Here is a 19,099-nt window from a genome sequence, read left to right on the forward strand (position 1 = left end):
TCCCTAACCCTCCCCAGTGGTGCCTATCCCTAACCGTCCCCGGCGGTGCCTAACCCTAACCCTCGCCAGTGGTGCCTAACCCTCCCTGGTGATGCCTAACCCTAACCCCCCCCGATGGTGCCTAATCCTTCCCGGTGGTGCCTAAACCTAACCCTCCCCGATGGTGCCTAACCCTTCCCAGCGGTGCCTAAACCTAACCCTCCCTGGTGGTGCCTAACCCTAACCCTCCCCGGTGGTGCCTAACCCTAACCCTCCCCGGTGGTGCTTAACCCTAACCCTCCCCAGTGGTGCCTAACCCTAACCGGTGGTGCCTAACCCTCCCTGGTGGTGCCTAACCCTAACCCTCCCCGGTGGTGCCTAACCCTAACCCTCCCCGGTGGTCCCTAACCCTCCCGGGTGGTGCCTAACCCTAACCATCCCCAGTGGTGCCTATCCCGAACCGTCCCCGCCGGTGTCTAACCCTAACCCTCACCGGTGGTGCCTAACCCTAACCATCCCCAGTGGTGCCTATCCCTAACCCTCGCCGGTGGTGCCTAACCCTAACCCTCCCCGCTGCCAAAACCTAACCCTCTCCCCGCTTTGTGCCTCATCGTAACCTGCCCTTGTAAATGCCTAATCCTAACCCCTCCTCCCCGGTACCTAACCATCCCCTCCCCGTCCCTGTACCTTAACCCTCTTCTAATGCCTCAACCTAACCTCCCACCCCCCACGGCAGGACGTGAGCGCGTCCCGCTAACAGAACGTTCAGGATTCCAGGCATCTGTATTTTGATGCCGGGATCCAGAGCTGCATCAGGTTTGTGATGCCGGTATCATGCCGCCATTTGGGATTCCGGCGTCAGCATTTCAACCACCGGGATCCCGCCTGTCTGCATTTTGATAAGAGCAGCGTAACTGTTAGTACTGTATGTGGCCCACATAAACGTGGCAGAAAATGTTCCCTTAGTACGTAAGCTGATTGCAGCTGGCTGGCTCGGGGCAGTATACAGGACGCTACCTGCACATAAGGCGTCAGTGGATGAGCAGCAATAGCGGGATCTACAGGTAACGCTGCTCAGGTCAGGATCCATTCAGATGTTAATGTTCTGCGTCTGACTACTTACTGGAAGAGAAATGTATCTCAGATTTTATTCCAATGGTTCCAGTTATTACTTCATAAAATGGAAATGTGGACAGAGGGAACAGGGGTTACAGCATATTTCTGTATTTATGAAGTATATTATAATATCTGACTGCCAATGTCCAGCAATGGGCATACAGTATACGCACTGCACTTATGCAACTCCCGCACTGCGTTACTGTCTCTCCCATATTTACTATCATGAGCGGAGTGCCTGTATACTTCAGTACCACCGTCCACAGGCATTAGCAGGTAGTGTCTTTATACTGCCATCACAGCAAGGCGACACATACAGGGAATAAACCATTTTAATGTACTTTGCACCAAGACAATAAATGGTTGTAATTGACAGTGACATTATAAAGGAGGGAATGTCATTATAAACAGTATACACTATAGGCTGACAGTGTGTATATGTAGCATATTGCGGAGGGGGGTGGGGGTGAGGGGCCCCAAACCCTAGCTACTTAAATTAGTACCACACCACAGGAACAAGAGAGCAGGTGCACCATACAACCATTATACTTATAATAAATGTTGTTTTACAGCATATCTGAGGTTCTTGGCATAAATTGGCCAATATATGAGCCAGCCCACCAATTGTCAAGGTGACCTCATCGGACAGGTCCCTAAAATTATAGGGGTATCCCTCTGGGATGCTGGACACCCCCACACCACCCCAGCCAAAGCACCCCACAGGGTGCCTGGCGCCCCAGAGCAGAACCAATATAATGTTAGGTACCTGTCCGATGAGGTCACCTTGACAAATGGTGGGCAGGAAGGCTCACACATATATATATATACAGTATATATCTCAGTTTACTCAGAATGACCAGCGGAACTGAACAGCTGGGCCAAGATGTGTGTGTGCGAAGGCACAAACCCTGGGCTCAACGCTAAACCCTTGGCAACGAGCATGAGATCCCTGCTGTACTCGGTGGCTATTAGCTGGTGGTCATATTACCCAGACCCCCATAGACCATTATCTTTTTCGCTGAACCCAATTACATCCACCTGTTACAGCCACTGCATTACCTGAGTAAGGATACAGCCTGCAGTCCTCGTTTCATGCAGCACAGGTTATAACCTTGGACTTGGATATCAACTGGTTCCTTACATCTTAAGTCACAATGAATCACACATATAATACCCACGGAGATGTCAGTGTAACCGTCCTTTCCTCCATGCAGAACGCCAGCACAAGGCACTAACACTACGACAAGCAAATGATCTCTCCGCCGCACAGACGCACCGAGAGATCTGCCCGTTACTGTCACGCCACTAACTCGCCATTATCTTGTAAGTTGCTTAATCAATGTTTACATACAAAATGTTATTTCAGACCCGCTGCTCTCTAGTGTCCGCTGAAGTTGTGTTAATGTCCCGTGGATGGCACAAATGAAGCAGCGTAATTGTGTTGCAATCAGCCGCCGTCAGACTGCGGCTCTCCTCTGCCAAGCTGCAGAGAGGGAGAGAGGGGGACATTACGTTTTAATAGAGGGATTGTGATTTTTATTCAATGGAATCCATTGCACGTAGCATAGACGCCAGGACCGGAGAGGCGCTTAGGAGCACATTCATCTCCTGTTTAATGGGAGCAGGACTTAATTTAGCGAGCGAGCCATGTGTAACAAAACACAGTTACAGTATGCAAATCCGGAGTACAAGCTACAGTGCGATTGGCTAATGATGATTACACCACAGAGCCCACACATTTACAAACACATTATAATGAGCTATGACTCATTATATGCAGATATACAGCGACGGGATCTATTACCCCTTTATAGAACTTTTATGATTTGATTACTCAGCAACACAAAGAATTTATTTAAAAATAAGAAAGTGTGACCCCCTACTTCCCATTGTCCCCTGCCGCACAATACACAACACCAGGGCAGAGCTGATCCCCGCCATTTCTGTGATGGATAACTATATAGCAGGAGTGCTGGGCCTTTCACATACAACTACACCGGCGAAGTGATGCAGACAGTTCTGCACTCTATTCATTTAGGGCAGAAAGTATACCGGTAAATAGAAATACTGCACCTGAAATAATTAGCAACAATCAGTTATATTTAGGGAAAATTTAGATGACATCCGAATCATAATAAAGAAGTAGGTAAAAAAAAATAGCTTATACTTAGAAGCAAGTCAGAACCACATAGGGGGTAATTCAGAGTTGATCGTAACAGCAAATTTGTTAGCAGATGGGCAAAACTATGGGGGTCACTCCGAGTTGATCGCTCGCTGCCGATTTTCGCAGCGCAGCGATCAGGTGAAAAAGCAGCATTTATGCGCATGCGTATGGGCTGCAATGCGCACGTGTCGTACGGGTACAAAGCCCGTTGTGGTTGTGCACAGGTTCTAGCGAAGTTTTTCTTCGCACTGTCGGCCGCAAGAAGTTTGACAGGAAGGGGGCGTTTCTGGGTGTCAGCTGACCAGTTTCAGGGAGGGTTTGCAAAAACGCAGGCGTGTCTGAAAAAAACACAGGCGTGGCTGGGCGTTCGCTGGGCGGGTGTATGACGTCAAATCCGGACACGAATAGGCTGAAGTGATCGCAAGCGCTGAGCAGGTTCAGAGCTACTCAAACTGTTTTTGCAGAGCTCGACTGCACAGGCGTTCACACTTCTGCTAAGCTAAAATACACTCCCCAGTGGGCGGTGGCATAGCGTTTGCACGGCTGCTAAAACTAGCTAGCGAGCGATCAACTCGGAATGACCCCCCCATGTGCACTGCAGGTGGGGCAGATGTAACGTGCAGAGAGAGTTAGATTTGGGTGGGTTATATTGTTTCTGTGCAGGGTAAATACTGGCTGCTTTATTTATACACTGCAATTAACATTTCAGTTGAAAGACACCCCACCCAAATCTAACTCTCTCTGCACATGTTACATCTGCCCCACCTGCAGTGCACATGGGCCCTCATTCCGAGTTGGTCGCTCGGTAAAAATCTTCGCATCGCAGCGATTTTCCGCTTAATGCGCATGCGCAATGTCCGCACTGCGACTGCGCCAAGTAAATTTGCTATGCAGTTAGGATTTTTACTCACGGCTTTTTCATCGTTCTGGCGATCGTAATGTGATTGACAGGAAATGGGTGTTACTGGGCGGAAACAGGCCGTTTTATGGGCGTGTGGGAAAAAACGCTACCGTTTCCGGAAAAAACGCAGGAGTGGCCGGAGAAACGGGGGAGTGTCTGGGCGAACGCTGGGTGTGTTTGTGACGTCAAACCAGGAACGACAAGCAGTGAAATGATCGCAGATGCCGAGTAAGTCTGAAGCTACTCAGAAACTGCTACGAGGTGTGTAATTGCAATATTGCGAATACATCGTTCGCAATTTTAAGCTGCTAAGATTCACTCCCAGTAGGCGGCGGCTTAGCATGAGCAAATCTGCTAAAATCCGCTTGCGAGCGAACAACTCGGAATGACCCCCATGGTTTTACCCGTCTGCTAACAAATTTGCTGCTGCGATCAAGTCTGAATTACCCCCATAAAAGAGTCCTGTGCTCCATGCTGCAATAACTGCTGCCTGATACATGCTGATATAGCGAGCGCCAGGTTCCAGCAGCTGTGCACCATCTATCTGGATTCCAGGATATTTCACTATCTAATGTGACAGCCTCATTCCTGCCGCAAACAGGTATCACATCAGCTAGCGGTTACTGTCTGCATAGACCAGGCACTGTAGCTCGGGTGACAGATCTGCGCAGAGCTAAGAGGACACAACCCCCGAGGAGACAGCCAGGAGGGCTATGAGCGCAGATGGGACCCACCGCCACTGGGCCTGCTATGCTATTAGAGTATAATATGGGGGTTGTATGGGTTATGTATTAGGCCAGGCAAAGCACATATAATAAGACTGAGAGGTGGACGTGACCAAGTGAGACTTGGGAGGGAAGACTGGGAGATGGATGTGACCAAGTGAGACGTGGGAGGGAAGACTGAGAGGTGGACGTGACGAAGTGAGACTTGGGAGGGAAGACTGGGAGGTGGATGTGACCAAGTGAGACGTGGGAGGGAAGACTGGGAGGTGGATGTAACCAAGTGAGACGCGGGAGGGAAGACTGAGAGGTGGATGTGACCAAGTGAGACGTGGGAGGGAAGACTGAGAGGTGGATGTGACCAAGTGAGACGTGGGAGGGAAGACTGGAAGGTGGATGTGACCAAGTGAGACGTGGGAGGGAAGACTGGGAGGTGGATGTGACCAAGTGAGACGCAGGGAAGAAGGAGGTGAGTGGCACATACACGGTGGGCAGATAGTTATAAGTGACTGGTGCACTCACCCCCCGCCCCCCATCCTTCAACCGAAGTTGTTCAGGAAGCAACACTGGTGCCATTCAGCTGGGGCAACCTGTGGCTGCATGTGGGGGTCTTCAGCGGTGTGGCAAGGGACCGTTCACACAACAAACATGCATATGTGTGGCAGCGCGGGTTATGAGGCTCCTACGTGCCAAGCTACAACCATGTGGTCAGGGGCTGGATTAATGGTGATAAACTGGGCATATGCAATATAGATCAATGCCCAGGGAACCATTGCTTGAGGAGGCACCCAACAGACATGGTGCCCCCATATCTCCCGCACCTATGCCCACGGGATGGGCTGCAATTTAAGGGGCACCAGCAAAAATGTTGACTGGCCCTGGCACCATGCAATAAGCAGATAAATAAAGGAGAAAAAGGGAGCAGGATCAAAAGGCTAATTCTGGGGGGTAGTTTCAGAAGAGAAGAGTATCCCCTGGGCATTTAATGATGCTGAGTGTAAGAGAGGGGAAGGGCATCACTCGGCCAGCACCCAGCCTTTAGGTGTTTAGGGGGAACAGAACACTAGGTAGAGAGGGCAGGCCAATGGTGTTAGAGTGGGTGGCTAAGGTGGCAATTCTGCTGCTCAGTGAAGGGTTTGTACAGTATTATGGGTTTACGAATCCACTGGCAGTGGTGGGGAACCTAGAAGAGAAAGAGAGAGAGAGAGAGAGAGGGGGGGGGGGGGGGTGGAATTTGGCATCAGCAGTTCAACAGGAGGAACTAGAGTGAGAAACATTAGAGAAGGGTAACACTCGGGAGGGTGGAAGCCCCTTTAATAGATCCCGGGACTGAGCGTACCGGTGCATTCAGGGTAAGCAACCACCTTTCGTACCTGAAAGGGAGATCCAGGAACGATGCAATTAATCAGGATTTATAGACATATACCTCTGCTGACTGGGCCTCACATAAGGTTAGCGGGTGTGGGCAGAGAGTGCAAGTGGCAGAAGCCAACACAGTGGCAGCATTTAGGGTACTCTCCCATGGGGTCTCAGCGCTACTAACGCTTTCTCTCACTCTGACCAATCAGAAGGTAGCCCAGCAGCTCTCCTTAATACCACCCACTGTGGTATGTGGTATTTGTTGGTACCCAATAACAGTTACTAGAACAGACCATTACATTGCTGGGAGGTAGACGTACTGCTTTTATTTGTATAGAATGGGGGGAAATGTTTCAAATTCTGGTTTTAAAACACCCCACAGGTCTCACGCGGTTTTCATCCCTAAACCGTAATATTCACTATCTTGTGGAATTTGAATGGGAAATGTCCAGTTTTAACCCTTTAATTTAGAGATATGCCAGTGATAATTCAAGTCCTAAAAAAAGCAGAATCTGCAATCCTTACTGAATAACCCTTAACGTGCAGAGAGGTTTAGGGTTGGGAGGGGGCGTGTCCTAGCTCACATCTAAACTATAGTGCTAGAATAAAGCTGGCCAGCATGTGTGAGCTACACGCAGAAGCAGCCGGTATTTACCCTGCATGCAAAATCAATGGGGTTGATTCAATTCGGCAATTTATGAATAGCGCCGGGAATTAGCTCCCGACGCTATTCAATTCAGCTAAAGTTAAGTCGGCGAATGCCCGTTCTCGCCGACTTAACAGGTAGTTTTGTCGGGAGAACGGGCATTCTCCGACTTAACTACCCGCGGCGATGCTGATTCCCGACAGAATCAGCCTCGCGCCGGGCGCGCGGCAGCACTTTTGTCGGTTTTCTTCTCTCACCCCCCGGGGATGAGAGAAGAATTCCCGACAATTGCGGGTAACTAGCAGCTGAATTGAATAGCGTCGGGAGCTAATTCCCGGCGCTATTCATAAGTTGCTGAATTGAATCGACCCCAATGTATCCCCTGTCCCCACACTTGAATTGCAGCATGATTTGTCCAGGTGCAAAGTGGATTACTTTATTTGGCTTTGCACCAAAATCTCCCAAATAAACATTTTTCAAGAATGCACTTTGATAAATGTCCCATAATATCGCCGATCTCTACCTGATGAAACTGTATTAAGGGGTGTGATACGGGATCCTAAGGGTCGGTTTGCCGCCGGTCACACCGGCATCCTGGCCATGAGAATGCCACCAGGGGACGGGATCATTATTTTACCCCCACCCTAATCCGCCTTGGATGGGGGCTAGGGCTAAGATAGTGGGGGTGGCAGCTAGGGCTAAGACCCAGGGGACGGCGGCTAGGGTCTAAGACACTGGGGGGTGGCGGTTACGGTCCTCCCCCCCCCCCCCTTATTAGCTAACCCTAACTCCCGACCTGTCCCCCTCTTCCCCGGCACCTAACCCTTACGGGGCCTGATATTTACCATAGGAATTTTGGCATTCTGTGTTCTGGCTCCAGGATTCTGAGTAGTGTCAGGATTCCAGCGTCAGTCACATGACCAGTGCCGGGATGCTGTATTAAGTGTTGGACAGTCAGTGTCTAGAATGCATAGCAAGAGAGAGACGGTTTTGGCAATTAGAATAGGTGCCAAAAAAGATTTGAGAAACTCTATCGACCTACTGTGCGAACCCAGCTTATTTTTACCTTTACGTATGGAAGAGGCACTGTGTAATTATATTATCCTGTTTACAATAATCAGCTTTTATTATTATATTCTCTCTTCACCACAAAGAGCTGGCGGTATTATAACATTATATTGTATTACATCCGGTTTCCTGTGCTGCGTACCACTGCCGGCGTACGATGGTAATATAGAATAATAGTATAGTGTAGGTTCTATATGAGCAATGTGCCCTCTGTACATCACGACGCACCTCTGTTGCAGGCGCTGCAATATTCCGGCTCCCGCATCCGCCCCCGGGAATGAATCTGCTTCGATACAATCCTCATTTTGGGGGAAAATGAATTTTTGGTGCCACTGGGGGGGAAGTGAGGAGGAAATAACTTGCTGCAATGGAATTGAAATGGAAATTTGCTGGGTAGCCGGGAGAAGAGAAAATTACCTGACTCTCTTTGGTCTAAGCTCACACTGTTCCAGCGTCTTGTTATGTCAATGTAGAGAATATCTCCAGATGCCATTGAAAAATTGCCGCTGCTCAGCTTACAGCTCCTGCAGAAGAGAGAGAAAGGAACGGTGACTTTTGTGCGGGAATTAATACTTTGACGGCCGCCAGAACTCATTGATCTTAGAGAGCGGCCTCAGCCGGCTGCTGGGTATTTATTCATCTGTTACACAGGTGGGGGAAGAAGTTCTTTATGCGAGTTCTCATGACCTTCAAAATGAAGATGTTTTTAAATTGTATTTCTTTCATGAAAGGGTTTTGTGCAACTGACGTTAAATCCCTATTCAGTATGAGCCAGAAACAAGGCCGGGCTGAAACAGAGAAACACATTGTGATCATCAGCGGAATGAAATGGAAAATATACTTTGAAAAGTAAAGTTTTCTCTCTGGCCTTTGTTACATTATTATATGCGTGGCCTCTATAAGTCACGGAGAGCTGCTGGCTTGCAGCTTGGTGCTAGCGGATATATACCGGTATGTACGCCCTCTTTATTCCACCATTATATTATACAGATTAATATAAGCATTACAGATAAAATAGTTGCTTCTGAAAAACAGTTGTGTAATAAAAGCGTGGGAGCCCCCCAGAGCCACAGGTAGTCAGTGCAGTGTTTATGAGCAGCGGTTGGAACACTGAGGAGGTCATTAATTAATCGTATAAAACCAGCTTTTGTCTAGGTTCCATCAAGCCGTGTGGGTTTGCAAAGCACGGTGGAGCACACGTTTGCACAAACAGAGAGGGAAAGTTGGGAGGAGAAAGGGCGTTCCTAGCAAACGTGGAATCTGCGCATCAATGCTGGGGGGAGCGAGGTTACTGAGATGAGATCAGCGATGAGAGTGTTTTCTTAGGGACGGCCCCTCTAGCGCAGGGTCACATGGTCACTCCTATTACACCAAGATTACAGATCAAAGGTGCAATCTGAGCAATATAAGTAAATGGTGAAACATACAAAACTGTGACGTGTAATAAGGACAGCTCTATGTCCCCTCACCGTCAGGACACGTGTAATAAGGACAGCTCTATGTCCTCTCACCGTCAGCACACGTGTAATAAGGACAGCTCTATGTCCCCTCACCGTCAGGACACGTGTAATGAGGACAGCTCTATGTCCCCTCATCGTCAGGACACGTGTAATGAGGACAGCTCTATGTCCCCTCACCGTCAGGACACGTGTAATAAGGACAGCTCTATGTCCCCTCACCGTCAGGAGCTCTATGTCTCCTCACTGTCAGGACACGTGTAATGAGTACAGCTCTATGTCTCCTCACTGTCAGGACACGTGTAATAAGGACAGCTTTATGTCTCCTCACTGTCAGGACACGTGTAATGAGTACAGCTCTATGTCTCCTCACTGTCAGGACACGTGTAATAAGTACAGCTCTATGTCTCCTCACTGTCAGGACACGTGTAATAAGTACAGCTCTATGTCCCCACACTGTCACGACACGTGTAATAAGGACAGCTCTATGTCCCCACACTGTCACGACACGTGTAGTAAGGACAGCTCAATGTCCCATCACTGTCAGGACATGTGTAATAAGGACAGCTCTATGTCCCTCACTATCAGGACACGTGTAATGAGTACAGCTCTATGTCTCCTCACTGTCAGGACACGTGTAATGAGTACAGCTCTATGTCTCCTCACTGTCAGGACACGTGTAATGAGTACAGCTCTATGTCTCCTCACTGTCAGGACACGTGTAATGATTACAGCTCTATGGCCCTCATTCCGAGTTGTTCGCTCGCAAGCTGCTTTTAGCAGCATTGCACACGCTAAGCCGCCGCCTACTGGGAGTGAATCTTAGCTTAGCAAAATTGCGAACGAAAGATTCTCAAAATTGCGAATAGACAGTTCTTAGCAGTTTCTGAGTAGCTCGAGACTTACTCTGCCACTGCGATCAGTTCAGTCAGTTTCGTTCCTGGTTTGACGTCACAAACACACCCAGCGTTCGCCCAGACACTCCCCCGTTTCTTCAGACACTCCCGCGTTTTTCCCAGAAACGGCAGTGTTTTTTCGCACACACCCATAAAACGGCCAGTTTCCGCCCAGAAACACCCACTTCCTGTCAATCACATTACGATCACCAGAACAAAGAAAAAACCTTGTAATGTCGTGAGTAAAATACCTAACTTAATAGCAAATTTACTTGGCGCAGTCGCACTGCGGACATTGCGCATGCGCATTAGCGACTAATCGCTCCGTTGCGAGAAAAAAAAATAACGAGCGATCAACTCGGAATGACCACCTATGTCTCCTCACTGTCAGGACACGTGTAATGAGTACAGCTCTATGTCCCCTCACTGTCAGGACACGTGTAATGAGTACAGCTCTATGTCCCCTCACTGTCAGGACACGTGTAATAAGGACAGCTCTATGTCCCCTCACTGTCAGGACACGTGTAATGAATACAGCTCTATGTCCCCTCACTGTCAGGACACGTGTAATGAGGACAGTTCTATGTCCCCTCACTGTCAGGACACGTGCAATAAGGACAGCTCTATGTCCCCTCACTGTCAGGACACGTGTAATGAGGACAGCTCTATGTCCCCTCACTGTAAGGACACGTGTAATGAGGACAGCTCTATGTCCCCTCACTGTCAGGACATGTGTAATAAGGACAGCTCTATGTCCCCTCACTGTCAGGACACGTGTAATGAGTACAGCTCTATGTGTCCCCTCACTGTCAGGACACGTGTAATAAGGACAGCTCTATGTCCCCTCACTGTCAGGACACGTGTAATAAGGACAGCTCGATATCCACTCACTGTAAGGACATGTGTAATAAGGACAGCTCTATGTCCCCTTACTGTCAGGACACGTGTAATAAGGACAGCTCTATGTCCCCTCACTGTCAGGACATGTGTAATAAGGACAGCTCTATGTCCCCTCACTGTCAGGACACGTGTAATAAGGACAGCTCTATGTCCCCTCACTGTCAGGACACGTGTAATAAAGACAGCTCGATATCCTCTCACTGTCAGGACACGTGTAATAAGGACAGCTCTATGTCCCCTCACTGTCATGACACGTGTAATGAGTACAGCTCTATGTCCCCTCACTGTCAGGACACGTGTAATGAGTACAGCTCTATGTCCCATCACTGTCAGGACACGTGTAATGAGTACAGCTCTATGTCCCCTCACTGTCAGGACACGTGTAATAAGGACAGCTCAATGTCCCCTCACTGTCAGTACACGTGTAATGAGTACAGCTCTATGTCCCCTCACTGTCAGGACACGTGTAATAAGGACAGCTCTATGTCCCCTCACTGTCAGGACATGTGTAATAAGGACAGCTCTATGTCCCCTCACTGTCATGACACGTGTAATGAGTACAGCTCTATGTCCCCTCACTGTCAGGACACGTGTAATGAGTACAGCTCTATGTCCCCTCACTGTCAGGACACGTGTAATGAGTACAGCTCTATGTCCCCTCACTGTCAGGACACGTGTAATTAGGACAGCTCTATGTCCCCTCACTGTCAGGACACGTGTAATTAGGACAGCTCTATGTCCCCTCACTGTCAGGACATGTGTAATAAGGACAGCTCTATGTCCCCTCTCTGTCAGGACACGTGTAATTAGGACAGCTCTATGTCCCCTCACTGTCAGGACACGTGTAATTAGGACAGCTCTATGTCCCCTCACTGTCAGGACATGTGTAATAAGGACAGCTCTATGTCCCCTCTCTGTCAGGACACGTGTAATAAGGACAGCTCTATGTCCCCTCACTGTCAGGACACGTGTAATAAGGACAGCTCTATGTCCCCTCACTGTCAGGACACGTGTAATAAGGACAGCTCTATGTCCCCTCACTGTCAGGACACGTGTAATAAGGACAGCTCTATGTCCCCTCACTGTCAGGACACGTGTAATAAGGACAGCTCTATGTCCCCTCACTGTCAGGACATGTGTAATAAGGACAGCTCTATGTCCCCTCACTGTCAGGACATGTGTAATAAGGACAGCTCGATGTCCTGTCACTGTCAGGACACGTTTAATGAGGACAGCTCTATGTCCCCTCACTGTCAGGACACGTGTAATAAGGACAGCTCTATGTCCCCTCACTGTCAGGACATGTGTAATAAGGACAGCTCTATGTCCCCTCACTGTCAGGACACGTGTAATAAGGACAGCTCGATGTCCTGTCACTGTCAGTACATGTGTAATAAGGACAGCTCGATGTCCTGTCACTGTCAGTACATGTGTAATAAGGACAGCTCTATGTCCCCTCACTGTCAGGACACGTGTAATAAGGACAGCTCTATGTCCCCTCACTGTCAGGACACGTGTAATAAGGACAGCTCGATGTCCTGTCACTGTCAGTACATGTGTAATAAGGACAGCTCTATGTCCCCTCACTGTCAGGACACGTGTAATAAGGACAGCTCTATGTCCCCTCACTGTCAGGACACGTGTAATGAGTACAGCTCTATGTGTCCCCTCACTGTCAGGACACGTGTAATAAGGACAGCTCTATGTCCCCTCACTGTCAGGACACGTGTAATAAGGACAGCTCTATGTCCCCTCACTGTCAGGACACGTGTAATAAGGACAGCTTGATGTCCTGTCACTGTCAGTACATGTGTAATAAGGACAGCTCTATGTCCCCTCACTGTCAGGACACGTGTAATAAGGACAGCTCTATGTCCCCTCACTGTCAGGACACGTGTAATGAGTACAGCTCTATGTGTCCCCTCACTGTCAGGACACGTGTAATAAGGACAGCTCTATGTCCCCTCACTGTCAGGACACGTGTAATAAGGACAGCTCTATGTCCCCTCACTGTCAGGACACGTGTAATAAGGACAGCTTGATGTCCTGTCACTGTCAGTACATGTGTAATAAGGATAGCTCTATGTCCCCTCACTGTCAGTACACGTGTAATAAGGACAGCTTAATGTCCCCTCACTGTCAGTACACGTGTAATAAGGACAGCTCTATGTCCCCTCACTGTCAGTACACGTGTAATAAGGATAGCTCTATGTCCCCTCACTGTCAGTACACGTGTAATGAGTACAGCTCTATGTCCCCTCACTGTCAGGACACGTGTAATAAGGACAGCTCAATGTCCCCTCACTGTCAGTACACGTGTAATAAGGACAGCTCTATGTCCCCTCACTGTCAGTACACGTGTAATAAGGACAGCTCTATGTCCCCTCACTGTCAGTACACGTGTAATAAGGACAGCTCTATGTCCCCTCACTGTCAGGACACGTGTAATGAGGACAGCTCGATGTCCTGTCACTGTCAGGACACGTGTAATGAGGACAGCTCGATGTCCTGTCACTGTCAGGACACGTGTAATGAGGACAGCTCGATGTCCTGTCACTGTCAGTACACGTGTAATAAGGACAGCTCTATGTCCCCTCACTGTCAGTACATGTTTAATAAGGACAGCTCGATGTCCTCTCATTTGTACAGCTGCAGCACTAGGAACAGTATCCACCTCTCCGCAGACAGAATGTTCTCTGAAGTACAGTGGCTAGGCTAGCACAGGGGCACTGACAGTGGGGTGGGGCAGGCACGAAGCACCTAGAAACCAAGCCTTTTTAGGGGGCCCAGTGGTGGGTAATATAGTGGAAGTCATGCAAGAATGAATACTGGCATTCTTAAACACTGAGCATGGTAATTTAGCCCACAAACATTACTGGTAGACTATTAGGTTTATAAGCCTTAACCAATTGGACATATAGTGTAACTTAAAAGCAGGAAGGTCCAGGTGAGGGCAAAGTGAAGATTTATATTAAAGTACATTTTTTACATTGTTTAATGTTATTGTTCTGTTCTACAATATTAACTTTAAGGTTTAGGCTTATATTTGATATATAGCATTTGAATTCAGGCGCAAGATTACTTATATACCTTATATATAGCTTATGCAGATCTCCTGTAAGACACCGGTAGGTGTTGATGTAATTAATGGTAGTTTAATGCTCATTGGTCTCAAAGTTGTACCAGGTTTCTCATAAAATCACCAACTCATTACTGATCACTATATTATCCATTCTAACCTTACCTGCATAGTGTTTCCCTTTTCTCTACTTATTACGTACATGTATTCCCTAATATGAATGTAAGTGTATTTATCATATACTGATGTGTACATGCTGTGCTCCCTGGGGAATATGGCAGCGAAACGCGTAGAATATATTACCCAGTCAGCGCTGTGGATGAGAATTCTCTGCACATCCTCTGATGCACATTATTAGACGGCGGCACTGCAGAGGAGAATATTACAGATCTAGTGATCCACGGTTCTCCTGACCCCTTCCATCGAGATCAGAGCAATTAGGAGCATTCAGGGGACGCTGTATATGGATTGCGCTCCCTTTGCTGACAGCTTCCAAATGCACAAATACAATAACGCTCGCTCAGCCGGGACCGTCTATTCTACAACAAATGCTTAACTACATCAACTGGTTTTTGAAGTGACCGCAGCTGAAAAACGACAATATTAAAATGTCAAGTATAATAAAGCAACACTTCTCGGATTTGTGCGACATTATTTATTTATTAGGAGTGAGCCAGCCCAACAACGCACCCTTTTGACATAGACAAGTTATGAATGTTACTATGTATGCTGTATGATATGCGCTATTTGTATTATGTTTTAAAAATAACGTATTTTAATACCTCTGTTTTTATACCAGAAATAAATTTTCAGGTATCCAATGTGATGGTAGTTTCCTGATCATTGTATTTTAATACTGGAACATTGAGAGACCATTTGCAAAAAGTTTATCAATAATTATATACAATACACTATACAGGTTGAGTATCCCATATCCAAAACGCTTGGGACCAGAGGTATTTTGGATATCGGATATTTCCGTATTTTGAAATAATCGCATACCATAATGATAGATCATGGCGATGGGACCTAAGTCTAAGTGCAGAATACATTTATGTTTCATATACAACTTATACACATAGCCTGAAGGTCATTTTAGCCAATATTCTTAATAACTTTGCGCATTAAACAAAGTTTGTGTACATACACACAATCCATTTATGTTTCATATACAACTTATACACATAGCCTGAAGGTCATTTAATACAATATATTTAATAACTTTGTGTATTGAACAAAGTTTGTGTACATTAAGCCATCAGAAAACAAAGGTTTCACTATCTCACTCGAAAAATTCCATATTTCGGAATATTTGGATATGGGATACTCAACCCGTATTAGCGATCTAAGGCATCTACAGTATCTGTATCTATTCGTTGTTTTAACCTCCTCTAGCAGGGGGTTACTTTAAAGGTGCAGCTTAAGTAATGGAAGTCAGCGCGGTTAAAGAGAACTCCTTTGTCTATATATATATAATTTATTTTATTTACATTTTTTTTCATTGTCACCTACTCCATGTTTAAATTTAACAATTGCGGTATAAATTGTTGGAGTGGTTACTGTACAGTTCACTCAACTAGAAGGTTCTAGACCGGAATGGGCTAAATTCTACGCAAGCGCTTTTTCCATTAGGCACCGGTGACTACTGATCTTCAATATGGCTGCTCAACCCCAAAGTCTGTGGCCAAGGAACTTCCAGCGATTTCAGTGCTGCATGTAAACCCTTTATGGTGACAATCCTCTGAATGTCTAATGCATAACGCTCCGCGCTGGGTCTTGTTCCATCATTTTCAGCTGACCCAACTCAGATGTTTGAAAGGTCTGTAAATGAAAGAGAAGATTGTTGTGTGAAGCTCGGCACAGGCTGAATAATTCATGCGGCTTCTCGTTGCCATTCACACAGTCCGCTCTGCTTTGCAGTGATGCTGATTAGAAGGAACAAGGCTAAATAAACGCTTTATTACCTCTTTATGTGCAGGTCAGACGAGAGCTGCAAAATGAGGCAGAGTTTCATATCAATGGGCATTGGGTCTGACTGGGTGCATTCAGACCCACTTTATAAAACACCAGCCCTCCTGCCGAGTTCATCTGAAGTTTGATTAAATACTTCTTTTAAAGCACATTAAGTAAAGATGTCAAACTCGGTCTAATATATTCATAACAGAGATAAACCCCTGGGCAGCTCCTTAAAGCACAGAGTAACATCTTAGGGAATATTAAACTGAAATGGAGTTCAAACCCATCTCTGCAGCAGAGCAACTGAGACAGGTTTGATAGAACGCGTTTCGCCATCATTACAGTGGATTGAGGGCAGATGTCAAAGAGGTTTCCCACCACCCTGGTCAGATAATTGAGAACAGACGTTATATAGAAATGATGAGTTTTACTGCACATTGGGGGTGATTCAGACCTGATCGTAGATGTGCTAAATTTACATACGTGGGGACGTCAGCACAGGGCTAGTCCGCCCCGCATGTCAGGGCCGACCCCCCCCCCCCCCCCCCGCACAAGTACAAAAGCATCGCACAGTGGCGATGCTTTTGTACTGCAGGAGTAGCTCCCAGCCGCAGCTCCTGCACACTGGCAGGGAGCTACTCGTCGCAGCCTGGGTCGCAGCGGCTGCATGTGACGTCACGCAGCCGCCGCGGCCCCCCCCCCCCCCCCAACGGTCCGGAAACGCCTGCGTTGCCCGGACTGCGCCCCCTTGACGGCGGCTATACGCCGCCGGCCGGCCCCCTCCCGCCCAGCGACCGCCTCTGCCTGTCAATTAGACAGAGGCGATCGCAGGGCTAAGACAGCCGTTGGCTGTCTGATATGCGCACAGCACCGATCAGGTCTGAATTAGCCTCATTTTTCACCAAACTGTGTATGCTAATCTGAATGACTTCTATATAACGTTTACGTTTCCTTTACCTGGTTTGACGACTTATAAGTGAAATACAAATATCTTGAAATAGAAAAATAAAACCCAAAAGGCAAGAAATCCATCATTCTTCCTAGTGAAGAGCAGCCTTGTCTTAATTTAATCAATTTGAAAACATAGTCAAGGAAAGATTAGTGGACGAGAAGAGCTTCATCGATTCCAACAGCTGATATTGACTTTCTGGAGACCAGGTGTATGAACTTTTAAATTACTTGGGTTTACAGATTCTCAGAAGCTATCAATATAGGAAACCCCAGAAGTCATTAAATAATAAAGGCCAGCACTAGTTTTCGTCTATTTTTGGCAATTTGAAAGATGTCAATAACAAAGAACATTTGCGGACCTCGTACATTATCATCATCACCGTGTGTTTGTAGGCGTCATATAACCCTGCAACACTGGATTATTGGTATAACAAATATTCAAGAAACAAATGACAAGTGAAAACAGAACAAATACATAAGAGGTTAACGCCAAACAAGACAAGGTAGAGAGGGCCCTGCCTGTGAGAGCTTACACCGCAGAGGGAGGTGCAGGGGTAATAGCAGCTAGTGGGACTCACAGTGGAGATTGTGGCTATAGCTGGCAGGACAACCACAAGCAGCAGTATCAGCATCTGTGTGTAGGATGGCGATAGTGAAGAGGCGGGGTTTGAGAGAGGCAAGGTCAGACATTTACAAGGGGAGGAGCTTACATTGTGTTATGGAGCTAAAGGCGGATTTGCAGAGTGGTTCAGCAGATGTGGGCAGTGAGAGGTGAGAACCAGCCTCCCCATGTTATTTGGGATGGATTGCAGTGAGGATACATAGGCGAGGGGCTGTACAAAGAGCAGGGGGTTGTAGCAATTGATGCAAAAATAAAGAGAATTTTGAGGTTTTGGTAACGATCTGAAGGAGACAGGGCAAGAACACTGAGAATGTTTCCTAGGGGGATGTGACATGAAAGTACAAGGGACTGGATGTGTGAGATAAAGCGGACACTTTGGCAGCAGCATAGTAGGGCTCCCTGACGCCCTTTGCCTGCCCTGACCCCCAACTAGTGACGCTACGTGAGGGGCAGGATTAACAGCAGGAGATAGTGTAGAGCTGCCCGGATGCCCTACACCAAGCTTTTTCAACCAGTGTGCCGTGGCACACTAGTGTGCCACGACCAGTTGCAAGGTGTGCCACGGAGCCAGAGCAGCTTCCTGCACCTTCCTAGTGAACTGTTGGCCCGGGCTCTTCTTAGAGGATCAGTCGTGCGTCTCACCACCCGCCTGCACACACATCTTCCAGTTCCTGCCTGCATACACAGCTTTCCTTGCCCACCCACATCCACACCTGCCCGACCGCCCGCTGCTCAGTATTCGCAGCACTCCACTATGAACAATCCCGGCCACTGAGGGACAGGGAGGAGGACAGCTGACCGGTAGGGGCTAATATTTGTTGTTGTTTTTTTTCTCCTGTGGGCAACAATAGGATTTATGTGGGGAGAATAAGGATTTATGGATTTATGGGGGGAGCAATGTGAATAATTCATGTGAGGAGCAGTAGGATTTATGTAGGGAGCAATATGATTTATGTGGGGAGCAATGTGTTTTTTCTGTGTAGGCCACTGTATGTGTGGATTTTTTTTTTTTACTATGAGGGTCAATGTGTTTTTTATGTTTTTTTCTGTGGGGAACTGATGGTGTGCCTTGGCAATTTAAAAAATATTGGCCCTCATTCCGAGTTGATCGGTCGCAAGGCGAATTTAGCAGAGTTACACACGCTAAGCCGCCGCCTACTGGGAGTGAATCTTAGCTTCTTAAAATTGCGACCGATGTATTCGCAATATTGCGATTACTAACTACTTAGCAGTTTCAGAGTAGCTTCAGACTTACTCTGCCTGTGCGATCAGTTCAGTGCTTG

At 47.4% G+C, this 19,099-nt stretch overlaps 1 protein-coding gene across 6 annotated transcripts in view; it reads right to left on the bottom strand.

Annotated features, from left to right (window-relative positions):
* TTLL11 (tubulin tyrosine ligase like 11) overlaps nucleotides 1-19,099 on the bottom strand; it is a 604,411-nt gene that overhangs the window by 307,265 nt on the left and 278,047 nt on the right. For 5 of the 6 annotated variants that reach the window (XR_010182918.1, XR_010182917.1, XM_063935976.1 and 2 more), the window contains one exon: nucleotides 8,373-8,479. Coding sequence is in view for 4 of the 6 variants with exons in the window: in XM_063935976.1 (XP_063792046.1) it covers nucleotides 8,373-8,479 (107 nt within the window). In the remaining 2 variants the exon portion in view is untranslated. Of the gene's footprint in view, nucleotides 1-8,372; nucleotides 8,480-15,523; nucleotides 16,109-19,099 lie in introns of those variants that run through there. The other variant, XM_063935974.1, reaches the window with a different exon arrangement.

Source organism: Pseudophryne corroboree, chromosome 8 (genome assembly GCF_028390025.1).
Source record: "Pseudophryne corroboree isolate aPseCor3 chromosome 8, aPseCor3.hap2, whole genome shotgun sequence".
Lineage (NCBI taxonomy): Eukaryota > Metazoa > Chordata > Amphibia > Anura > Myobatrachidae > Pseudophryne > Pseudophryne corroboree.